This window comes from Solanum verrucosum, unplaced genomic scaffold, assembly GCF_900185275.1.
Source record: "Solanum verrucosum unplaced genomic scaffold, falcon-dt-bn FXZP01000032.1, whole genome shotgun sequence".
Classification (NCBI taxonomy): domain Eukaryota; kingdom Viridiplantae; phylum Streptophyta; class Magnoliopsida; order Solanales; family Solanaceae; genus Solanum; species Solanum verrucosum.
The window spans coordinates 2,133,083-2,154,716 of record NW_026020569.1 but is presented as its reverse complement, the minus strand read 5'-3'; the positions used below and the strand labels follow the sequence as shown (position 1 = coordinate 2,154,716).

General features: G+C 35.9%; 1 protein-coding gene and 1 pseudogene across 1 annotated transcript; one reads left to right on the top strand and one right to left on the bottom strand.

Annotated features, from left to right (window-relative positions):
• Positions 1 to 615: 615 nt before the first annotated feature.
• LOC125810934 (FACT complex subunit SSRP1-like) lies at positions 616 to 8,268 on the bottom strand. Its single transcript, XM_049490437.1, has 16 exons — positions 8,177 to 8,268; positions 7,018 to 7,203; positions 6,066 to 6,171; positions 5,166 to 5,302; positions 4,917 to 5,000; positions 4,704 to 4,798; positions 4,507 to 4,615; positions 4,268 to 4,354; positions 4,100 to 4,192; positions 3,733 to 3,930; positions 3,504 to 3,649; positions 3,274 to 3,418; positions 3,021 to 3,119; positions 2,760 to 2,933; positions 1,321 to 1,399; positions 616 to 1,134 (listed from the first exon to the last, which is right to left on the bottom strand). Exons 1-16 carry the CDS (start codon positions 8,228 to 8,230, stop codon positions 1,007 to 1,009), a joined length of 1,920 nt encoding a protein of 639 aa, XP_049346394.1. The 5' UTR covers positions 8,231 to 8,268; the 3' UTR covers positions 616 to 1,006.
• A 6,895-nt stretch (positions 8,269 to 15,163) lies between these two features.
• Positions 15,164 to 18,446, top strand: LOC125811135 (uncharacterized; annotated as a pseudogene).
• Positions 18,447 to 21,634: the final 3,188 nt, after the last annotated feature.

Genomic DNA, 21,634 nt, shown 5'->3' with positions numbered 1-21,634 from the left:
TTTATTTATTTTTAAAAAAAACCAGAGCCTTCTTAATCAGCTAATACCAAGCGAAATCGTAAATTATTTTAAGTCTGGACAGGTATTATTCTTACATGAATAACGTGACTTCCACGGTCTGCGCATTCACGACATTGTGATAGGCTATGGTGAAAAACGTGATCGTTCACGGACTGCGCATTCACAACATTGTGGTAGGCAATGGTGGGATGATCAGAGACGTGGTGGACCACATTGGACAACGGACACAGATCAATAGAGATGGTATTTCGATACTTGGTTGATCGACTATATTGGTGGATCATGTGCCAATGTGGAGTTGTTAGGACGGGATTGTTGATGCTGTGGAGGGATCCACTGATGTTACCATTTCGAATAGCTATTTCACTGAACATAACCAAGTGATGCTTTTTGGTGCGAGTGACAGTTCTTCAATTGATAAAAAGATGCAAATTACTGTGGCTTTTAATCATTTTGGGAAGAGATTGATGTCCAAGTCCACGACATTATACAAACCTCCTGCCTTCCACAAAATTTCACATTCGGGCTTCGGCTACAAGGTGTAACAACAAATTATTGGCTGTGTTAATCAAGTAAAGGTGATGGACAGATCTGCAGTGTTATATTGGCTATGATTTCAATTGATAATAACTATAAATAGGAACACATAAACTTCAATTCCTAGAGACATCTCTAATAAAAAGCACATCAAATTATAAAGCTACCTTTTATATCCGGAAAACGCAGGTTAAGTAGAATTTACGTAGCTCCTAAATTATGCTACACATCATAGAGGAATATCTAGAATACTCCGGAATATCACGAACAATTATATTTCATTAGGCTGTTGATTAAAAGTGCCTCACAAAACCTATTTTCTCAACTTTCCCAAAACTTGAGCTTCACATAAACGTTAGCAGCAAGGACTTCCAAATATGAACCACGATTGCTGATTAGGCATGTCGACCTTCTAAGTTCCCACACTCTATCTAAATTGATTTTGCACTTAAGAACTCCCAGATTCATTCCCTGAATCCACGACAGTCGGCTGAGGGTTCTTGTAATCACTGATCTGTTCGCTGTAGCGTTTCTTATCTGCCTTGGCCATGGCCTCAAAGGGTTCTTTCTCCTCAGCTGCAAAGTCATTAATACAGCAAGTGAGCCAATAAATGTATCAACTGCCCTTAAATATAATATAACAAAGAAAATAAAAACACAAAACAGACTGCAACAAACATGACGAGCATTGTATCAACCACCCTTAAATATAAAATAATGAAGCAAATAAGATAAATACCGAAAGCCACAAAAACAACCAACCTGACAGCTTATTCCATCTCTCTCCAAGAACCCTCCCTACTTCAGTGAAGGCAATTCCAGGATTACTTTTCTTCACATTCTACAAAAAACGGAAGGGAAGCGAATGGAACGTTACAACCATGATGAGTCTTGAAAGGTATCTCAAAGCAAGAAAGCACACCAACTCAAAAAAGAAGCAGGCTAATACGGTAACAGCATGTGGGTGTAATTTCCAACAAACCAGAAAATTATACTTGCTCTGCCCAACAATAGTTGTCCACTATTGACTTGACATACCCTTTAAGAAACTATAAATAGAAGGGTAATTTTACTATATCACCCTTTGAATATAATAAATACAATACCTTGAAAAATATAATAGGAAATGATTACAATTAATGATAAGGGTAAATTAGGAACTAAGTATAAAATTATCCATTAATTTCATAAAGTGGACAAGTATTGTTGGATGTCCTAAAATAGTATAGTGGACAACTATTGTTGGATGGAGGGAGTAATAAACTTAGTTAAATTTAGATCTTGGGCCTAAGTGACGCCCATCACAAGGAGCCTCCCATCTCATTAAAAAGCAATGTGGTCCCTATTTTCTCTTCCACCTCCGAGCATTCTACTCTGTAAGGACACCAAGTCTCTCTCAGTCAACCCTGCACTAGGAATTAGCCCTTTTCACTTGTAGAACAGAAGACTATCTAGACATGTCATTGTCCTCAAGGACTCAAAAAAATTGTCAACTTAGGAAATGAATCTACCACCCAGAATGCCTCTATTAGGATGAAATGCCCATGAAAGGCACCGGTTCAAGGAACTCAATTATTTTTTTGATGACAAGGGAAACCCGCAGCCGCTACCCTTTGGGTGCGCACAGAGTAAAAAACCCCCCTCCTATGCTATAGCTCGCAAACCACATAGGAGAGGTAACCCGCACTAGGCAAGCCCAGTACGACGAGCGTGACCCAGAAGGCAAACCCCTTGCTTTCGCTGGCAAGGGGTTTCAAACTTGAGACCTCCACCATGGAAGTCTCAAGCCCAAACCACTGGGCCACCCCAAAGGGTCAAGGAACTCAATTATATCAGGATTTATATTATAAATAAAGGGACCCTAATATGGGATTATGGGCCCTGGCACTTTTAAGTCTACTACGATTTTATCAGCTTGATGATGGACTAGATTTTCTAGTTGTTAATAATACGATGATGCATGGATCAGTTGTTTTGAGTAGCTCAGACTCCAAATACATTCATGTGAGGAAAGCTAGACTTAGATACGCTGCATTGGGTGCCTATTTTTATTCATCTGATGGGGAATGAAGACTTGTTTTCTTCAAAATGAACATTATATGTTTCAATAACTCTCAACATAAAAAACTGGGATACAGACCACAGAACACGGGAGAAGTCATTGGTTTACTAAGAAGGAAATCATGTAACAGAATACCTACCTCCCTTTCACTCTGCGAGAAGTACATGAAAGCACTAATTGCCCTCTTCGGAGCATTTGGATCCTTCTTCTTTTTCTGTTTTTTCTTCTTCGATCCATCATCATCTGTCTTTTTCCTGCTTGTAGATGGCTTTGAAACAGTACCCTCCTTTTTTGGCTTCTTCTTTGCAGGTTTCTGAAGCCACCATACATGAATGCTCATATTTTTCCAATTTTGTAGATAAGAACTTGAAAATATATAAACGTGAAAGGGCAATTATACCTCCTCCTCACCACCACTACCACTGGCATCAGATTCATCACCTCCAGAATCATCAGTAGGAGACCCTCCATCATCCTTATCGAGGACAAAATCTTCGTCCTGGAAAGGTTATGAATGTCAGACAGCATTTCAAGAATTTCCAACAACACAAAGGGTAAGCAAAGATACTAGAATCCAACAAGACACACTGAGGATGACTTAGAGAGACGACCATGGAGTTGAAGACAATGAAATTACAAATAGGCACGTTTACCTCTTCATCACTGTCATCCCCACCCGCTTCATTCTTAATACGCTCAAGATGTGGATCAACAGCATCATCGTCATCATCGGGCAAAACAGGAACACCTTCTGTAGCCTGAGCTTCATTAAGGTTCATTATTTTCAGACCCTTTCCACTGCATTACTCAATGATTGTGTCAGAAAGACTAAGAAGAATTGTTAAACCCAAATTGAGAGAGAAGGCTTGCATGTAAAGCTAACCTGATGAAATCAAAAAGATTGTGGTACTCATTTCTCTGGATATTCCGGAAAAGATGTTCTTGTTCAGTTTTCAGTCTGATGAGAAGATCAAAGTAATGCATGTTGGCCGTGCCCGCAGCATGCCTCTCAAATTCCACATAATCAATCTAATTGCATAGTGAAATAGGTCAGTTTTTCAAGAATGAAGATGTATCTCACAAGATTGAGCTTTACAGAAATTTGAATTTACCTCCTCATGCAGTATAAGAGTTGGAGGTTTAGGTAAAAAGAAGAAACTCTTCTCAAGAGGATAGAGGAGTCCATCTTCAGCCTTTAATGAGGACTTCACCGCATACCCATCTTGACTGCTACGGAACTTCCCTGGTTTAGTAACTTTGGAACCAGACAAGCCGCGTAAAATTTGAGTAAAGATGTCATGGATAAGACCCTGGTTCATAAGTAAAATTATAATTAAATGCTAAAAAGTAAACAACACCAAACACGTGAATACAATGAACTTGCATTTCTTTTTTTTTTTAGACAAACAATGAACTTGCATTTCTATTTTCACAGTTGCTGCAAATCCAAACGACTATAAACGCAAAAAAAACTATTACTTTGTAACCCGTTAGCAGCCTCTCCTTGTATTTTGTATTCAGAAGGTCTTCGCTTAAAGCCAGTGAAAGGTCTACCACATTGTCCGTCTCAAACTGGTAAGACAAAGAAGCAGCAAGTTGATACCAAAACAGAATGTACGTCATTATCTAATATGCATCAATCAATACCTGCAATACAATGTGCGGATACAAAGTTTGGCCCTTCCTAATCGGAGGATCAAGAGTGATAACTACTAAAGTGTGTGGTTGGTTATGCTGCAAAGCAGAGAAGTCATGTCAATTATACAATGCTTGCTTAAAAGTTCAATGAAGACGATTTCAGAAAGCTGCATGAAGGAATTAAAAGGGGTAGGCATAACTAAAACATTGATGTAGGTGCTAAATGGGGGATGGAACATAGAATTAACCTTCGGCAACAAAAAAATACGGACTACGCTGCTGTACTGAATTTTAAAGTCATTGGCTTGCCCTTGCAAGCGCAAGAATGAGAGATGAAGCTCCACATTGTAACGACCCCTGCAGCATATGGGCACATGTCAATCACTCTGAAGCAAAAAACAGATAACAATAATAATGAATATGACATGAAAAGCAGTTAACCAACCTTGGAGTAAGTATGGCAATGCCGTCAAATGTGACAACAGCTTCCTCACCTCCGGCACCAACATCAGCCATTGACATAATTTTGTCACGAAAAACCTAATAGGTACAAATCACATTACTCAGTTTTTACCAAGAGAAGTTATCGTGTCATGGAAGGGATTAATGATCGCCTCTAATGAAATCAAGAAATTGAATTGATATGCCTTTTGCTTACTTGAGCAGGAGGTCGGTTTTCATCACCAACAAATTGAGTGTTCGAATTAGGGATATGAAAGCTGATTTCCATCAGTGAGTCTTTCTGAAATCAATGAAAGTGTGGCTTACTGAGATTAGAATGGCTTTCAAGAATTAGTCAAGAAGTGTGTCATTCAAGTAATGATTGGGCATGCCAACAAAATCAGAAACACGTCCATGTCGAATGGAAAAAAAAAATCTTCAGCAATCATTGAGGACAGTAAGTAACCTCATTAGCCCCAGTTGTATCATCTACATGGAACTCCAACATGACATCATTTTTTCCTTGAAGCTGTGTTTGAGAAACGTCTGCCAATGATATCTCAAATGCTTGCTTATTACCAACAAGAAAAGCGAGCATATTCGCTGCAGAAAATGGAGCAGAGTCAAGCATGTATGTGTGCGCATTCCAAATAAAATAGATGTGAGAAGATCATGTTCACATGTGTATACCAAAAGAAAAGGCAAAGACAATATCAAACAAAATGAAAGAAATATCGGGGAACACAGGTGGGAACAAATAAATTGCATCATTGTGCCCACACTCAAATGTCACATATGGATTGCCAAACTCATGGAACACAGAACCTGTTTAAAGTAGGGTAAATAACTCATGGAATAAATAAGTTGGTGATTTCTAGTAGTCTAACACCAGAAGTAGAAAGGATGGGATCCTATGCTGGCAGAGCAATTGAAGAAAGAGAGGGGGGGGTCTCTACTCCTTTTTGCCTTTATTTTCAATATTTCCTCCTAACCTGTGCAACTTTCCCATGTCTATTATTTATTTATTTTTAAAAAGCCCTTTGAAGATTGTATAAAACCAATAATGTAATCAACAAATCCCCATGTAGACAGAAGAAATGCTAAGATAACAGATCTCTACAGTGTAAAATCTTGCTTCCATATATGATCAACTGCAAGACTATTAAAAGCAATATGTGCAGTGTGAACTTCAAATTTAAATCACTTGCATTCAGTCAATTAAGTTGAAGGCATAAAAAATCAATTGTTTGTAACAATTAAGGTTATTTCAATTACAACTCATTTACAGAAAAAGAAAAAACGCGTATGTCAAGCATAAGAAAATCAAGGGAGTCATTGAACTAAAGCAGAAAGCATATATCCCAACCATTTAGATCAACTTCTCCCCAATTTTTTCCACTAATTGATAGCTGCTTTTCCTCCGGAGATATCCCGCAAGAACTCTGGAAATAGGTGGTCAAACTCGCAACATCCTGCGAATAAGTAAATACACAACCAAAGGACATCAAAAACTGATAACAAAAGATAATAATGCATAAATGTGTCCCTATCCAACAGGTTCTCCAGCTATTACATACATTGCACAGATTCAGAGGTATAAACTTGTTCAAAGAAGTTAGAGATGGTCAGCTTCTACCAGTATCTTAATGAAGAAAATCACTTTTCTTTGGCTTCACTAAACTCACAACTTTGCCTTTTGGCTTCAATAAACTTGGAACTTTGTCTTTCGCTTCAATGAACTTAGAACATTGCTCTCCCCTTGTTTCTCTTTTCCTCACAGCCTGAAATTACAGTAGTGGAACTGTGACACTAAGCACTTCCAGTAGCCAGTTCCAAAGTAGATCTGTGTTAGGTATCCAAATCACCCATAATTCTTTTTTTTTTTTGGTTTCCCAGCTAGTGTCCAGTACATGCATTGGGGCCCAACAACACCCAGATTTGGGCTGAGAAGTCCCACTTTGAACTCCTTAACAAAAGCAACTTTGTAATCACTCGAACCCGAGACCTTTGGTTAAAGATGACGGAGTACTTAACACTCCGCCACACCCTTGTTAGTCACACCTAAATTCAATTAAATTATCAGTCAACCTGTAAGATTGATAACCATGTCCATTCCCTGGTTTCCTTTTATTAAACTATTCTTAAGTTTCTAATTACCATGCACTGAGTAACCTAGTACCAAAATTTCCAAACTTATTATGGTTAATTGTCTGTGTCTCTCTCCATTGATTGAGCTGTTTCAATTCCACTACATCAGCAATGAAATAGTTCAAGAAGCTGATAAACTGAAACTTGCTAAAAGCAAAATAGAGACTCACCTGGTCACGAAAACCAGTAAATTTGTAGTAAAGACCATCCTTAATCCGCACACCCAGCTGATTACTTCGAGGAACTTTCATCCAAGTAAGGCCCACTATATCGTCCTTGTCAACTTCCACAGCCTTACCACCACCTTGTTTCTTCCATAATATACCTCCAGACTGAACCTTGAGTTGCCCTGTATTCTGCATTCTCAGAAATTATTTTTTAAGAAAAATATTACCGTTAACATATATGCAAGACATATACCTTGAAAATAAAATCTTTCTACCAAGGTAACATTCACTCTCCTTTGTGTGTATCTTACAAATTCTTCTGTTTTCTACCTTTCTTTTGTCCAAATAGGCCCAAAGCAGATGGAAATATCCCATAAAGACACTTAATTAGAGTTAAAAACTAACAAAAGCACTAAACAAACAGAGCACAAAATTGGGTTTAAATCACATTACAATAAAATCTCCATTCATAACGCTAGGGTTCAATCACATCCAAGAAATTTATCAATTCATACTGCTAGGGTTCAATCACGTTCAAGAAATTCATTAATTCATAGTGCTAGGTTCAATCACGTTCAAGAAATTCATCAATTCATAGTGCTAAGGTTCAATCACGTTCAAGAAATTCATCAATTCATACTGCTAGGGTTCAGTCATGTTCAAGAAATTCATCAATTCATACTGCTAGGGTTCAATCACATTCAAGAAATTCATCAATTCATAGTGCTAGGGTTCAGTCACGTTCAAGAAATTCATCAATTCATACTGCTAGGGTTCAATCACGTTCAAGAAATTCATCAATTCATACTGCTTGGGTTCAACCACGTTCAAGAAATTCATCAATTCATACTGCTTGGGTTCAATCACGTTCAAGAAATTCATCAATTCATAGTGCTAAGGTTCAATCACGTTCAAGATAATTAGGGTTTCAAGAATCCATCTAAAACAACAAAAACAACGAGATTTTAACAAAACGGAAAGAGTTAGGGTTTAAAAAGAAACTGTTACAACGATTTTAGTATAAATAAGATTTAGGGTTTTAAGCATGCACCTAAGAAGAAGAAGAAGAAAACACACACGGAAGGCCATTTGAAAGTAGGAATCAAGAAACGAAGAGAACAAAAAGGAAACAAGAATCAAGAAGAGAGTAAGAACAACTTACGGTGCCTCCACGGCCGCCGAGAGAGATGTTGTTGAACTGATGACCGTCCGTCATTTCTCCGTATGTTAAAACACACACTGCTGTAAGCGAAGAGGGCTGAGGAATTGGTTGTATACTTTACTTATATATATAGACCCGCCCGCAAGCATCAACTTCCTCCCGCGCGAAACATGTTACGCGGTTTGAGACTTTTCGACCCGACCCGAAACCGACTATTTGTAATGTGCACAATAGGTTTTTTAAGATTTATTTGTGAGATTATATTAATTATATTATTGTTGTTGTAAATTTGTCGTCCCAATTTTTTTGAGAACGTTCTTTTTTTCAAATTAGTTAATTCACCTCTTTGTAATAATGTAACAATCAACCCTCTATTCTTTGTTTGTTCATATGAATAATCTTAGCTTGTGGAAATTATTATGTTCAAACCGTAACATTTAAAAATTTGAATGAATTATCAATTTATACTAAATGAAATTTTATTTCACAATTCTATCATTACTATTAACCATTTAAAAAAAATCATCTTAAATTAACCTACTCTCAAGTGAATTTTGAGCAACGAGTAAATTTGCATCCAAGAAAATCTTATTTAGTTAATACTATTATCCACTAATCTGTTGAGTATATTTATATTCTCATAACAACGATGACTAAACGAAGCTCTTTACTACTTACATCCTCTTAAACTACGTCTCGTTAATCATTTAACTACCTTAGGCAAATTATGTGATTTGTCGTCTAATGCGAAGATCATTTTTTTCTTTCAGAAGAACAATTATATTTGCACTTCATGTTAAATAATTGTCTGAGTAACTCAAAATCGTCAAAGCTATAAAACAACGATAATATATTCACTGTAATTTAATAAGGCATAAAAAGAAACTCCTATATTACCCCTTTGTGAGGTAGAAAGGTAGTTTCAAAATCCTCACGCAAGCAATTTTTTCAATCCATGTCTAAAAGTAATTCTCTTTTGCTTCCAACAATCGTACTACTCTCATACAACATCTTTGGCAAGATTTATAACATATGATGTAAATATTTCGAATGCCAATGTTAGACACTTGTATTTGTAGTAGATAGAGCTCAGTAATTTCAAATTCTAGTTTTTATTCCCAAATGATGAATAATTTTGCTCACAGCCTTGCTCCAAAAGCTGGTAAAAAAGATCACCAGGAAGCAAAATAGAAGTATCAAAACAGGACCAAGAGAGTAGTGTCAACTGCCATTACATCTTACATAGCTCATATTCTTCATGTTTTCCACTAATTTCTCTTGTCATCATAGAAAGAGTATACCAAGAATCTGGAAATTGTCACTTCCATAAAGATAAAAATAATCATCATTACAGATTTTTGATAGAGCAATAAGTAAAACTTAGACATGTTCTACTTCTCTGCCAAAAAATAAGCACTGATCACTAAAATTCAGCATAAAATTCTTCTCTTTCTTTGATTGAATTTAGAGATTTTTTTTGTTCCCAACACATTGTGCAAGGAGCTAATTCACAAACTTCTCGAAAAATAAATTATACATGGGAAGAAGTTGGAAAATAAGTTAGTTGATGTGCTTATAATCTATTAAAGTCTTCAGTGAACATTCAAAAGAAGTTAGACCAAAATGCTCATATATGATCCAAAGGGCTTGATCAATATGTTCTGTGCTAGTTGAAAGTTGAAACTACAGTACCTTTTCTTAACAAATGAATTCTAATTTCAGAGCTTGCAACCAACATGCTACTCATATATACATGTGTTGTATTAACTCAGATCTTACAAGATAACGCTTTAGAAAATATCAAAATTGTTTTCCCTTGTTGGGAAAGAACTTGTCTCTCTTTTTCCAAACATACAGAAGGAAAATAAAAACTCCAGCAGACATAGAAACTGACGCCCAGGGAAATGGTAGGTCCTTGAAACAGACTAGTGATGCTTCCAGCTCTTGAGAAGCATGATAAACATGAGAATGAATGGCATATATGTCATGATCTGATGCCCTCAGGTGATACAAAGCCATTTCAAAGTCAAAGTGTGAGAGTGCTGAAACTGTTTTGTCTAGCTTGTACTTGAACTAGTTCCACCTTTCCGTGAACTCAGTAATCTGATTATGCTTAAGAAGCTTTCTCTCTCCGCCATGTGCAGAAATGGATTCATAGCAGCATCCTTCTGCACAAATGACAACGAAAAAACCTCCAAAAATGGGCCAAATGGTGTTTGTCTGACACTCCATGTATAGTCTACTAGAGATCTGTTGTGTCTTGGGCTCCAGACTAAATGTGTTGGTGAGACTCCTCACATGCTCTGTAGTGTGTAAGATGGAACCTACAATGGGCCTTTCTAATTCACGAGTCTAGGTAAAAACATGACGTCCATTACATCTATAGTCACTCACAGTCTGTGTACTCTTTGTACTGACTGCTATAACCATATCCCTAAAAGGCTACGGACTGATGATAACGACCAAGCATCAGAATTGAACTGACATCCAAATCAAAAACATAAATCAGAAGTATCCTTCCACCAAAGTCCTCATCAGGAACCTTAGCAATCTGTCTAAACTCAACAGCTGTTTCAGACAATGTCTGGTGTAGACGCTTGGGGTGTGTTTGGTATGGTGGAAAATGTTTTCTAATTTTCCCATGTTTAGTTTGACTTAAATGTTTGGAAAATGTTTTCCAAATCAATCCATTTTTTTCAAATTTAAGGAAAATGACTTATCTCAAAACTCGACTTCAATCTTTAATTTTTTTTTCTTACCCTACCCATACCCCGTACCGACCCTCCTCATTCAAAAAAAAATTAAATTTTTTAATTTTCTTATTTTTTAAATTTTAAATATATTTTTATCCCTACCACCAACCCAGCCCTCCCTCCCCCCTAAAGAAAATTAAAATTTATTTTTGAAAAATGTTTCAAATTAAGATTTTTTTTTTACCTCACCCAATCCCTACAAACCCTACTCCCTACCACTCCCCCCCCCCCCCCCAAAAAAAAAAAAAAATCATTTTTGAAAAATATTTCAATTAAAAAAAAAAAAAATCGACGCCCCCCCTCCCCAACAAGGGCACCCCCTTCCCCGTCAAATTGTTTTTAAAAAAAATTAATTTTGGGAATATTTCAAATTTAATTTTTTTTTCATTTTTTACGCCATCCCCACCCCCTCCCCCCACTCCGGCCACCCCGTCAATTTTTAAAAAAAATTGTTTTTAAAGAATATTTTAAATTTTTTTAAAAGTCATTTTTTATGTCACCCCCATCCTTACCCCACCCCCTCCCACCCTACCCTACCCCCTAGCTGCCACCCCCACCCATGCCATCCCCGTCAATTTTTTAAAAAAGAAATATTGTTTTTGGAAAAAATATTTCAAATTTAAATTTTTTTCATTTTTACGCCATCCCTACCCCTAACCTCCCCCACCCCCCACCACCCCACCCAAGCCATTCCCGTCAAACAATTATTTTAAGAAAAAACTATTTTTGGGAAATATTTCAAATTTAAAAAGTTTCATATTTTATTGTAAATATTTCAAATTTACAATAAAAAATTTATTGTTGTACGTGTGTATAAAATTGTCAACATATTTTATTATTTTCTTTCCATAATACTTAGTAATATGCTAAATATTGGAGCTTGTGCTTGTACGGGCAAATAAATATTACCACTACTTATTTTATCTCAATTTAAATAATATAATAAAATTTTAAGAGCTAATTATTTTTTTAATAATTTATAAATAGTTTAAATTATTAATTATTGTGAGTCATAATATTTTTTTTTAATTTTTATGTTAAAATTTTAAATTGGATACTTTGTGAGAGAAAAAGGTCGGGCATAGACCATAGTTGAGGGCTTTTATTTAGGTTGAAAATCAAAGAAAAGTTATATGTATATGTCTTCCTTGTTCCTTGTAGAATTTACTAGAGGAAGAGGGAAATTTGAGAGAATCGAAAGATGGATGACACTTCACCGCCACCAGCAACTGGAAATACCTCCACCAGCCTAACAGACCTCGACATGGACGCATTGGTTCACTGTGCAAGTCACTTGAATTCCAAGACGTATCGAACATGGCCATGTCCAGTAAATATCTTCAAAAAGCAGCGTATTCTGACCCAATCTGGCAATCCTTTTTCAGGTTATACATACTTTTTTCCAACTATTTCATCGAATTGGAAAAAAAGAAGAATTATTTACATCAAGATTTGAGGGTCTGAATAAATGTGCATAAACCTGTATGTTTTTTTTTATATGACAAGGAAACCTGCAGCGCTACCCTTTTGGTGCTCATAAAACCCACTCCTATGCAATAGTTCACAAACCACACAAATTTTTTTGAACTTGAGACCTCTAACATGAAAGTTCCAAGCTCAAACCACGAACCTGTATGTTTGAAAAGGAAATGTAGTAGTGAAAAGCCTTTTTTGAAAAGTAATGGAGGAAAAACAACAACAACAACAACTAATAGGATAACTGAAGCAATGGAAACAACAGTTAATAGTAAAATCGAAGAATAATATAGTAGGAGAGTACTAATAAGAGTACTTATAAGAACCTTCGAGGTGGCCTAGTGGTTTGGGCTTGGGACTTCCATGTTGGAGGTCTCAAGTTCGAAACCCCTTGCCAACAAAAGCAAGGGGTTTGCCTTTTGGGTCGAGCTCGTCCCCAGTGTAGGTTACCTCTCATGTGTGTTTTGTGAGCTATTGTATAGGAGTGGGGTTTTACCGTGTGTGCACCCAAAGGGTAGCAGTTGCGGGTTCCCTTACAAGGAAAAATAAATTATAAAGCACATTAGCTCAAATAAAGGATGATTAAGTCAGCCCCCAAGGCCTAGCTCAAGTGGCAAAAGGTGGAGGATTTGTGGCTTAGGTCGCAAGTTCAAGCCCCACACCATGCGAAGCGAAGCCCGGTATTTAAGTGGAGAAGGGTAGAGGTGCGGTCCCATTATCCACCGAGTTTAGAAGGCTGTGATTGGTCCAAAGGGCGGGTCACAGACAGATTTCTCGAATATCAAAAAAAAAATAAAGATGATTAAGCCATTAAGGAAAATTGGTCTATCTATCAATGAAGCCTTAATATGAAACTAGTGGAGGTTAGCTATATAAATCATCTATATTAGGACATGTAATTTGACTACTCTTGAAGCTTCCCTGCAACCCTCCTCATTTATCCCGTGTAGTTATGCTTAGCAAACTCACATCGCCAGTTATAATTAAGAAAAACCATCGTTTATCTGTATAGAGGCAGAACAGGGAATGCATACTTTTTCTGGAATTGCATCTGCTTGTACTCTTGGAAAATCACCTCCTAAACTTTCTGATTTGCAACATTTTGCTGAACAGAAGGAACTTTATCTGTGTAAATGCGGAGTACATGAAAACAGCCACTTCCTTTTGCCTGATAACTTTGCAGAATCATTTTCTTTTCCTCTTTTTGTTTGATTGATATCTGCATTCTTCTTTCTCTTAGATCAGTATAATTAGTGCTATCCTAATTTGACAGACTACTTAGAAGGTAACTGCCCCTTTATTTAGTTTGTGTTGCACTCCTCCTGCCTTTTGTTTCCATGAATGGAAAGAAATTCATTGCCATTTCCAACTTTTGCAACATGCTAAAAGACTGATAGTTGAGCAGCATTACTTCTCTGGATTGTGAGTTCAATTGCTACTTCCGATTTTCTGCAGCATCCCTTAAGATCTAATATTTTCTTTCTTGATAACCAAGAAATTCTTGAGGGTCAGTGGTGCACGTTTTGATATCCGATAATGAGCCTACTCATCTACCCTCTCTACTTAAATATTATACTTTCTCTGTGGCAGTGCATATAATCCATGTATCGTACTCTTGCCACTAGAACCCGACCATAGGAATTTCATTTTCTTTTGAATCAATGATATCAAATCCCTGTAGCCCATTTAGGATTCAGAAAAATTATTTTCCTCTTTCCATTACATGCTTGTGCCTTTTCTTCTTTTTATCTTTTGTGACGTACCATACTTTTTTTCTTCTTTGATTAACGGTAAATTCCTGAGGGACACTATTGCTCAGTTCGAAACTCGTGGATAATCCCCCTAACCCTTCTCCACGTTTATGCCTAGTTAGTTATAGTCATGAACTAGTCTCGCCTCATTTTTTACCCTGTTATTATTCTTGCCTTACAAAATTTAGGTATCCAAGAAATTTTCTGTGGTCAAGATATGCCTTTTTCTGTTTTCAACTTCCGCGCAACATTCCATGTAGAAGCTGCTAAGATCACTATCATCTGGACTGTCCACTTAATTAGGTTTCATCTTTTTGTTCTTTTCCTTTCATCCCTTCACTGTAGGTGTCTCTGCTTCACTGATTACCTTCTAGTACTTTTTATGTTTAAGTACTTTTTATTTTGTATAATATTGGATTGAGATGAGCTTAAATGGAGTGACATAGTCAGTGATGGTTCGTATAGCTAACCCCAACTTGTTTGTGATTGGGGCACATAGTTGTTTTAAAGAATGTTATTTCCAGAATTTCATCTGCATTATCTTTGTGGGGTGGGGAGTATTCTTGCTTCCGATGATCAGAAAATATCACATGATTCTGAAAGCTGTTGTAATAACTTGAAATTTTGACGCTGTAGAAGTAATAAATTTTTCGTTGTACTATGTCATACTGATGAATATGTTATGATATTAGCTTGCCAGCTTGCTTATTTGGATCTACTAGACAGCAAGCTATGCATTTGCTTTTATAATTAGCTCTTACTCGACTACAGTATCTTATATATTTTCCATCAATAGCAGTGTGGACGTTTGTAATCCTTATCTTCTGCAGTTAAGGTGATAAAATATTAAACCATACTATTTGTATGACATGATTTTGGTTGACAACTTGTTTACATGGATCTTCAGTTTATGTATTGAACATTGACGATTTTCGGCATGAAAAAGATTCATATGACACACTCAGGGGTCACACCGCCAAAATTACTTCTCTGAGATTAGAGTTGCTATATATTTTCTTTTTTATTTAGGAGTTAGCACATGGGGTAAACCGGATGGATATGTCAACAGAAGTTCTAGATTATCCAATTCAGGATCATTTACTTCACTTATAAATACATTACATCTTAGTTTGTCATTTCTTTTTAATATGTGTATCGATAGCCATAATACTACTAACTGCAGGTCAATTCCATTTGAAGAGACATGCTTGTATAGTAGCAAGAGGCAGAAAAGTGATAATCTTTTTGTAACCTCAAGCTTGGACCATTCAATTCGGCTATGGTAGAAGGTAGTTTAAATAACTAAAGATGAGTTGTAGTTCTTTGAACTTTTATTTGAATACTTGTGTTAATGAGCTTATGGAACTCCTGATCTAATTTTACCCTGTCTGTGATATTCTAATCTGCATATTCTTTAGTTGAATTTCGTTTTAACTTATTGTTTCTAATTTTAAGTTTTGTTTTCACTATATCATGGATTTGTTGTACTTATTGTTTTACTCATTTTGTTCTTTGTTGAATATCATTTTCCAATTGCAAAAGCAAGAAACAAAATATTCTTCTGATGCATCATAGCTGGTCTATAGTCTACAAGGATTGTGCGCAAAAGTGTATTTATATTATGTTATTGATTCCCATAAGTGGAACTATTGATGTTCTTCACTTTTTCGTTTTGTGCAAAAGTATGTTTACTTTATGATGCAGGTTCCATCAGTGGAACTATTGATGTTTTGCAGCTTGCCACCTAGGGATATGGCTTTTTTTTTAGTTAGATGAATGTCAGGTTCAATGCATATGATATGAGCATGCATCAGTTTCTGGTTATGTTCGTTTTATATTCCATGTATGGGTATCCATTCTCTTAAATAACTATGTTGTCCATAACTTTCTTAGTATTGCCTGTGAGTTTCATTCTTAGGGGCGTTGTCAAAGAAGCTTCAGAATCTGTAATGTTTCAGTTTCCGCAATTTCAGACAAATTGTTGGGTGATCGTCCGAGTAAAATACTTGCAAACGGTGGTTCAGATGGAATTATTCGATTATGGTCCCTTGATTGTAGTGGAAAGCGCAGCCAACATGATTTAAAGGTTGTTCTTTACGGGCATGATAAACCTGCAGTGCTGATGTCAGTTGCCGGGTATGATTTAATCGTTTTTGCATATATGTTGCAATTATCAATATTATTATCATGTTGTGCTGCTAAACCTTCTTGCTTGGGAATTCGGCATCTAGCTTTGCTTATCTAGCTGCATGTTTTAGGTTAACAATCAGGATTTGTTTCTTTTCTCCATGCATCATTGCAATCGAAGCAGTATTTGGTTTTAGTCAAACTATACTGAATCTCTAGAGTATAGATTTCAAGAAACAAGCATCTCCAAGACAGTATAGCAATCTAGAAGAAGCTTACATTAGCTTCAGGTCTATTTGTTGTCAATCGAAGTTAAAAAACTTCCGTGCTAAATTTTAGATTTAGAATATTGAGGAGGTATAGTATTAGTTGAGGTTTGCTAAATTATCAATTTTAATCAATCTTCTCAAATGTCTTATTGTTGGAATCTCTCTGGTTTCAGGCACAAGACATCTCTTCTAGTGAGCATATCAAGGAACTCCAAGGTATAGTAATTTGTGTTGGGACATTTAAGTTTGAGTTATGAGCAAGCGACACCCAAAGTGGAAAATTTGAGTGTGGTTCTAAAATTTTCCATGACATTTTATTTGATTCTGTTGACGTACATTTGCAAATCTTGTTTTGAGTTATTATATCTTTTTTGTTTGGATTGATTCTGTTGTTATTTAGTATGAAAAACTTTTGATTCGAGTATTAGCAGAATCTGCTCTTAAATTTGAACTCATATTTGAAACCAAGTGAAAATCCATAAGGAAGTTCTTTCTCTTGTTTATTAGTCCTCTTAGTGTTAGTAGTTAAGATTGTAATACTGTTTTTGTTAGGAAGGAAAAGGGGGTGACAAAAGGAACTTGAAAGCAAGCTCCTACTGCTTCACTTTTTCTCTCTAGAAAAGTAGAAGCATGAGGTAGTTGAGCTAGGTCATGTGGCGTCTCTTCAGGGAATCGTTTATTCTGTTATCTTACATAATTTCCTAACCATCCGAGGTTGCCTTTGAACTCAACTTTCCCCACATACATGAAATCTGTAACACCTTGTTAGTGCGATACTTGATGTGTTTTTCACAATTTTTCCCTTCTAAAACCAAATGAGTTGAATTCTGTAATCATAGAGCAGTATTATCTGTTCTTATGATGCATCCTTGCTTTTCGTGAAGCGTGATAATTAACCATGTGATTGTAAGTTCTCCTCATTAAACCACATACTTCGAAGTAAATATGTACAGAAAACTCCAGGCCTTCCTAGTAAGTATTAATATCCTCTAAAGCTATTATCTTTGTGATCCCATTTACAGAATCTAGTTTGCACTATTTTTTTTTGGCATAGAATCAATAGTTCCTTTCAACCTTAAACTTTAGTTGCTCAACGCATGTGATAGTTTGGGACACTGCTACTTCATCCGCCAATCGTTCTTCATGTTGTGTGGGAAAGAGCACTGTGCCTGGTGCACCTAAGGCAATGAAATGTCATGAATCACTGATCTATATTGCGGCTGGTTCCTCTGTTGTTGCAATTGATATAAGAACAATGCGTCAAGTCTTCAAAGTGAACCATCAAGAAGAAGTACATTCATTTCAAATGTTGCCAGAGAAATCATTGATCTGCACAGGGTTAGCTCAAAGGTATGATCTTTTGAACTCATATGGTTGACTTTGTTTGATATGTAGTTACTTCATTATGCATCAAATGGCTTGTGTACTGTCGTGGTCATTTGTGTGCTAATGCAAATGGTGTTGTCAGAGCAATGCTTTGGGATGTTAGAAGAGGGTGTGACATACAGAAGGGAGAAGCGATAGCTGAATTAGATGGACATAGAGGCAATGTTAATCTCTTGCACATGGATCCCTACAAGATTGTTAGTGGTGGGCTGAAGGATTTCTAGGTACATGTTTGGGAAACGGGGAACGGTAAACAATTAAGTTCATTGAATTGCTGCCCTCTATCTGATTATCTTCGAGGCTTTCGGTGTTCTGCAATGGATGTCAATGGAAGTCGTATACTAACAGCTTGTAATGACGGAGACTATAGTGACTTGTGTTTCCGGGACTTCAACAACGCCACGGTTCCTATCTATTCCGATTCAAGCATTCTCCAATCAAAGTTTTGGGCTCCTAAATCACAGAGAGATACTGAAGAATAATCAGCTAATGATTCAACCTAGCTCTTCCCCCCTGACTCTAAAATCTTGTTATTGAGGTTACTTTTTTATTTCTTCTTCTTACTCAATGTTAAATGATACTACATTTTAAAAAATGATTCCAAAATTGATTGATGGTCTATGTATATAGACTTAGGACAATTTTCTCCTCAAAAGTTAAATTTGAAATTGAGTAAGATCCACATTTCATATCTGTATGATAAACAATTAAATTATGTTTGCGCCCTCTAAATGTTTGATTTAACGAACGTCAAATTATTTCAGATCAGATCTTCCTTTTCAATGTTCTTGAGCTAATTTATGAGTTATATGAAAAGGAGCCTAACAATAATATGAAATTTTAAAACTAAATATCGTCCTTATCTGCATTGTTTGAAGCTATGAAGTATTTCCTCCTCTATCTTAATTTATGACGTATTGGTGAAATTTTCAGATTCAAAAATTTAGAAATAAAAACTTCATGTTTTCTAAAAGGAGATTTATTTATTAAAAAAATAGTTAAAATCACAATAATTAACAATTTAAAACATATAAAGAAAATTTGATCAAAGTAAAAATAATCAATTTATAATTTCAATCGTACCACACAAATTAAGATAAAATGAAACCTTTTATTTTCGTAATTGAACAAAATTATGCAGAATAGCAAATCTTTAGCACATATCAGGTACTATAGCTATAATTTCAGAAAATTGTAATTCGTAGCTACAATTTTCCTAATTCTTGTTATTCATTTGATTTGTATAAATTTAGAATTTTGTATAATTCGATTTTTGATTGTATAAATCAAAATTTTATACTGTATATATTTACCCTATCTATTTGTACACAATTTATGAAAAATTCATAATAAACTATCATGTTTATATATTGATAAATGAAATATACAAACATAGTTTTAAAAAATTCTTAAATATATAAATACTATACTTATTCTATTTGTATATTCACAAGTGAAATATGCAAATAAATAGAAATATACTAACCGAAGCCTTCATACCAAATAAAACTATAATTATAAAAGTAGTCTTATTATGTTCGTTATTTCTCAAAGGTGGGTATAGGCAATACCAACAGGCCATATATGATATATGTAGTGCGTGTCACTATTTTTCTGACATATACATACATATAGAAATAACCGACGTGACATGTCAAAGAGATTTTTCCAAATGGTCAGGAAATAGGGATGGGATGGATGCCACGTTGCAGCAGTTAAGATTTGATGATGACGACATATATAATAGTAGCAGAAAAACAACACTTCAATGCATGCAGGATACTGGTGATGTTAGCAGTATATAATATGTCTACACACTTCTCAATAAAAATATTCCCATTTCTATCATCGACAGGATAGAGCATGGCCAACTTCCCGTTTTCCATTCCTACAAATGAAAAACACATATATTAAACTGACACATATAAAATGAAATGAAAGGAGTAGTAATAATTTTTGAATGGTTTTTAAGCCGTACTGTTATGGACTCCGTGCGGCACTTGACAACTTATTAACTAGTCTTTCAAGATCTTGTAAGCTCAAATAAGCCTTTTATGCTAAGATCGCTAAGAGAATGAAAGAAAAAGACTTAGAGAATTTTGGAAGAAGGTTTTATATTGCTTGGAGAATGCTTTACAAGTTGCTTGAATGTTTGGTTGCTTGGTTGCTTTCTTTCTTTCTTAGTGCCTAGCAAATGAGGGCCACCTCTATTTATACTAACACCTAGGGACTAAAGTGCAATTTAAAATTACTTTACAAGTCCCTAGACTATTTACATTTTGGTCCCTCTATAGAAATCTCTACACTTTCTAGGAATTTCTAAGGTTTTCCAAGAAAATATCTAAGGCATTCTAGAGAATTCTAAGGAAGGACCTAGGGATTTCTAAACCTTCTTGAAAACTCTAAGGGCTTCTAGAGTTCTCTATAAACCTCTCCATAACTCTAGACTCTTCCGCCCCTATCCGACTGCAAAATTTGATAATGAAGTGGCGGGACGTGACACTCTCCCCCACCTATGGATGCGACGACCGCGTCGCTGCATCGCCAACCGGGTTTGGTTTTCCTGTACGTGTGGCCAATAATCTACTCACTCGATCCACGCCCTAGCGCACCACCTTCAGTTGCTTCCTGATCTCTTTCAGCCCGGTCTTATGATTGTAACGACTCGGAAAATGATAGAGTGAAACTAGAGCCTCACATGTGAGTTTGGAGTCGAGAACTTAATGAAATGATTATATTTGAATTTGACCCAAAAGTTCTTTAAAATGTGCTTCGGAAGTTACCGGAAACTTGTTTAGCTGTATATAAAAAGATCCGTTTCGTTTTTCAAAAATCCGACTTCATATTCTTGTTTAGGGGGTCAAATTGAGTGGGAAATGGGTCTAACCCAAATTTTAGAGCAACCGTATCAAAATCCAAAATTTCCAAGTGAAGCCTTTTTCGAGGGTCTACTTTGGAGGGTCATATCTCCTAGCACACAAATTATTTGGGTGGCCAATAATATATCCATGGAAAGCCCTTTGAGTTAGCTACCTAACTCACTTCGTTTCACCTCATTCGGAGTTCGGACGAAGAAGTTATGCCCATTTTCGTAAAGTCTGTCCGGCAGAAAATGCAAATTCCAGTAGCTAATTTTACTGTTCATTACTGTTCACCCGCCTGAAATTTTTCTAAGTGTTGGACCATTTTTTTTCAAAAGACTTATGTTATTTCCTATATTCCATTAGTTCATTCCCATCCCTAAAAAACATTTCCCTCTCTACAATCCTCAATTTAAGAAGAAGAAGAAGTGGGAGCTAGGGCTTTGGATTCAAGGCTTTCTTCATCAATTTTCGTGGGAGATCATAGCAAAGGTATGGTGGTCTTGATCCTTGTCTAATTTTCCATTCAAGGAGCCAAATCCAAAGTTATTTCAAAGTATGAAAAATTTAGGTTTTCACTCAATCTCATGGGTTCTTCCACCAAATGGTTTTAAAAGGTTTCTAATGGCACTTTATGGTTATATTGTTGTTGTATTGATGATTTAAGATGAAAATACTCCATGAACCCATGATTTCTCTCTATTCCTAGTTTATGCCTTTATGAAGTGGGTTGCTAGATAATGAATGTATATGAATCAAATTTGTTTAAAGGTCTTTAGATTGTTGAAGTATGTCATTACCCATGCTTATTTTATGGTGTATTGTTGGTGTATTG

Excerpts from the sequence above, each read along its gene's own strand:
- LOC125810934 (XM_049490437.1), bottom strand. The coding sequence starts at position 8,230 with ATGACGGACGGTCATCAGTTCAACAACATCTCTCTCGGCGGCCGTGGA. Across the intron at positions 5,303-6,065 it reads GGGAGAAGTTGATCTAAATG|CGAATATGCTCGCTTTTCTT; the intron begins GTTGGGATATAT and ends CATTTTCTGCAG. Across the intron at positions 2,934-3,020 it reads GTAGTGGTGGTGAGGAGGAG|AAACCTGCAAAGAAGAAGCC; the intron begins GTATAATTGCCC and ends TGGTGGCTTCAG.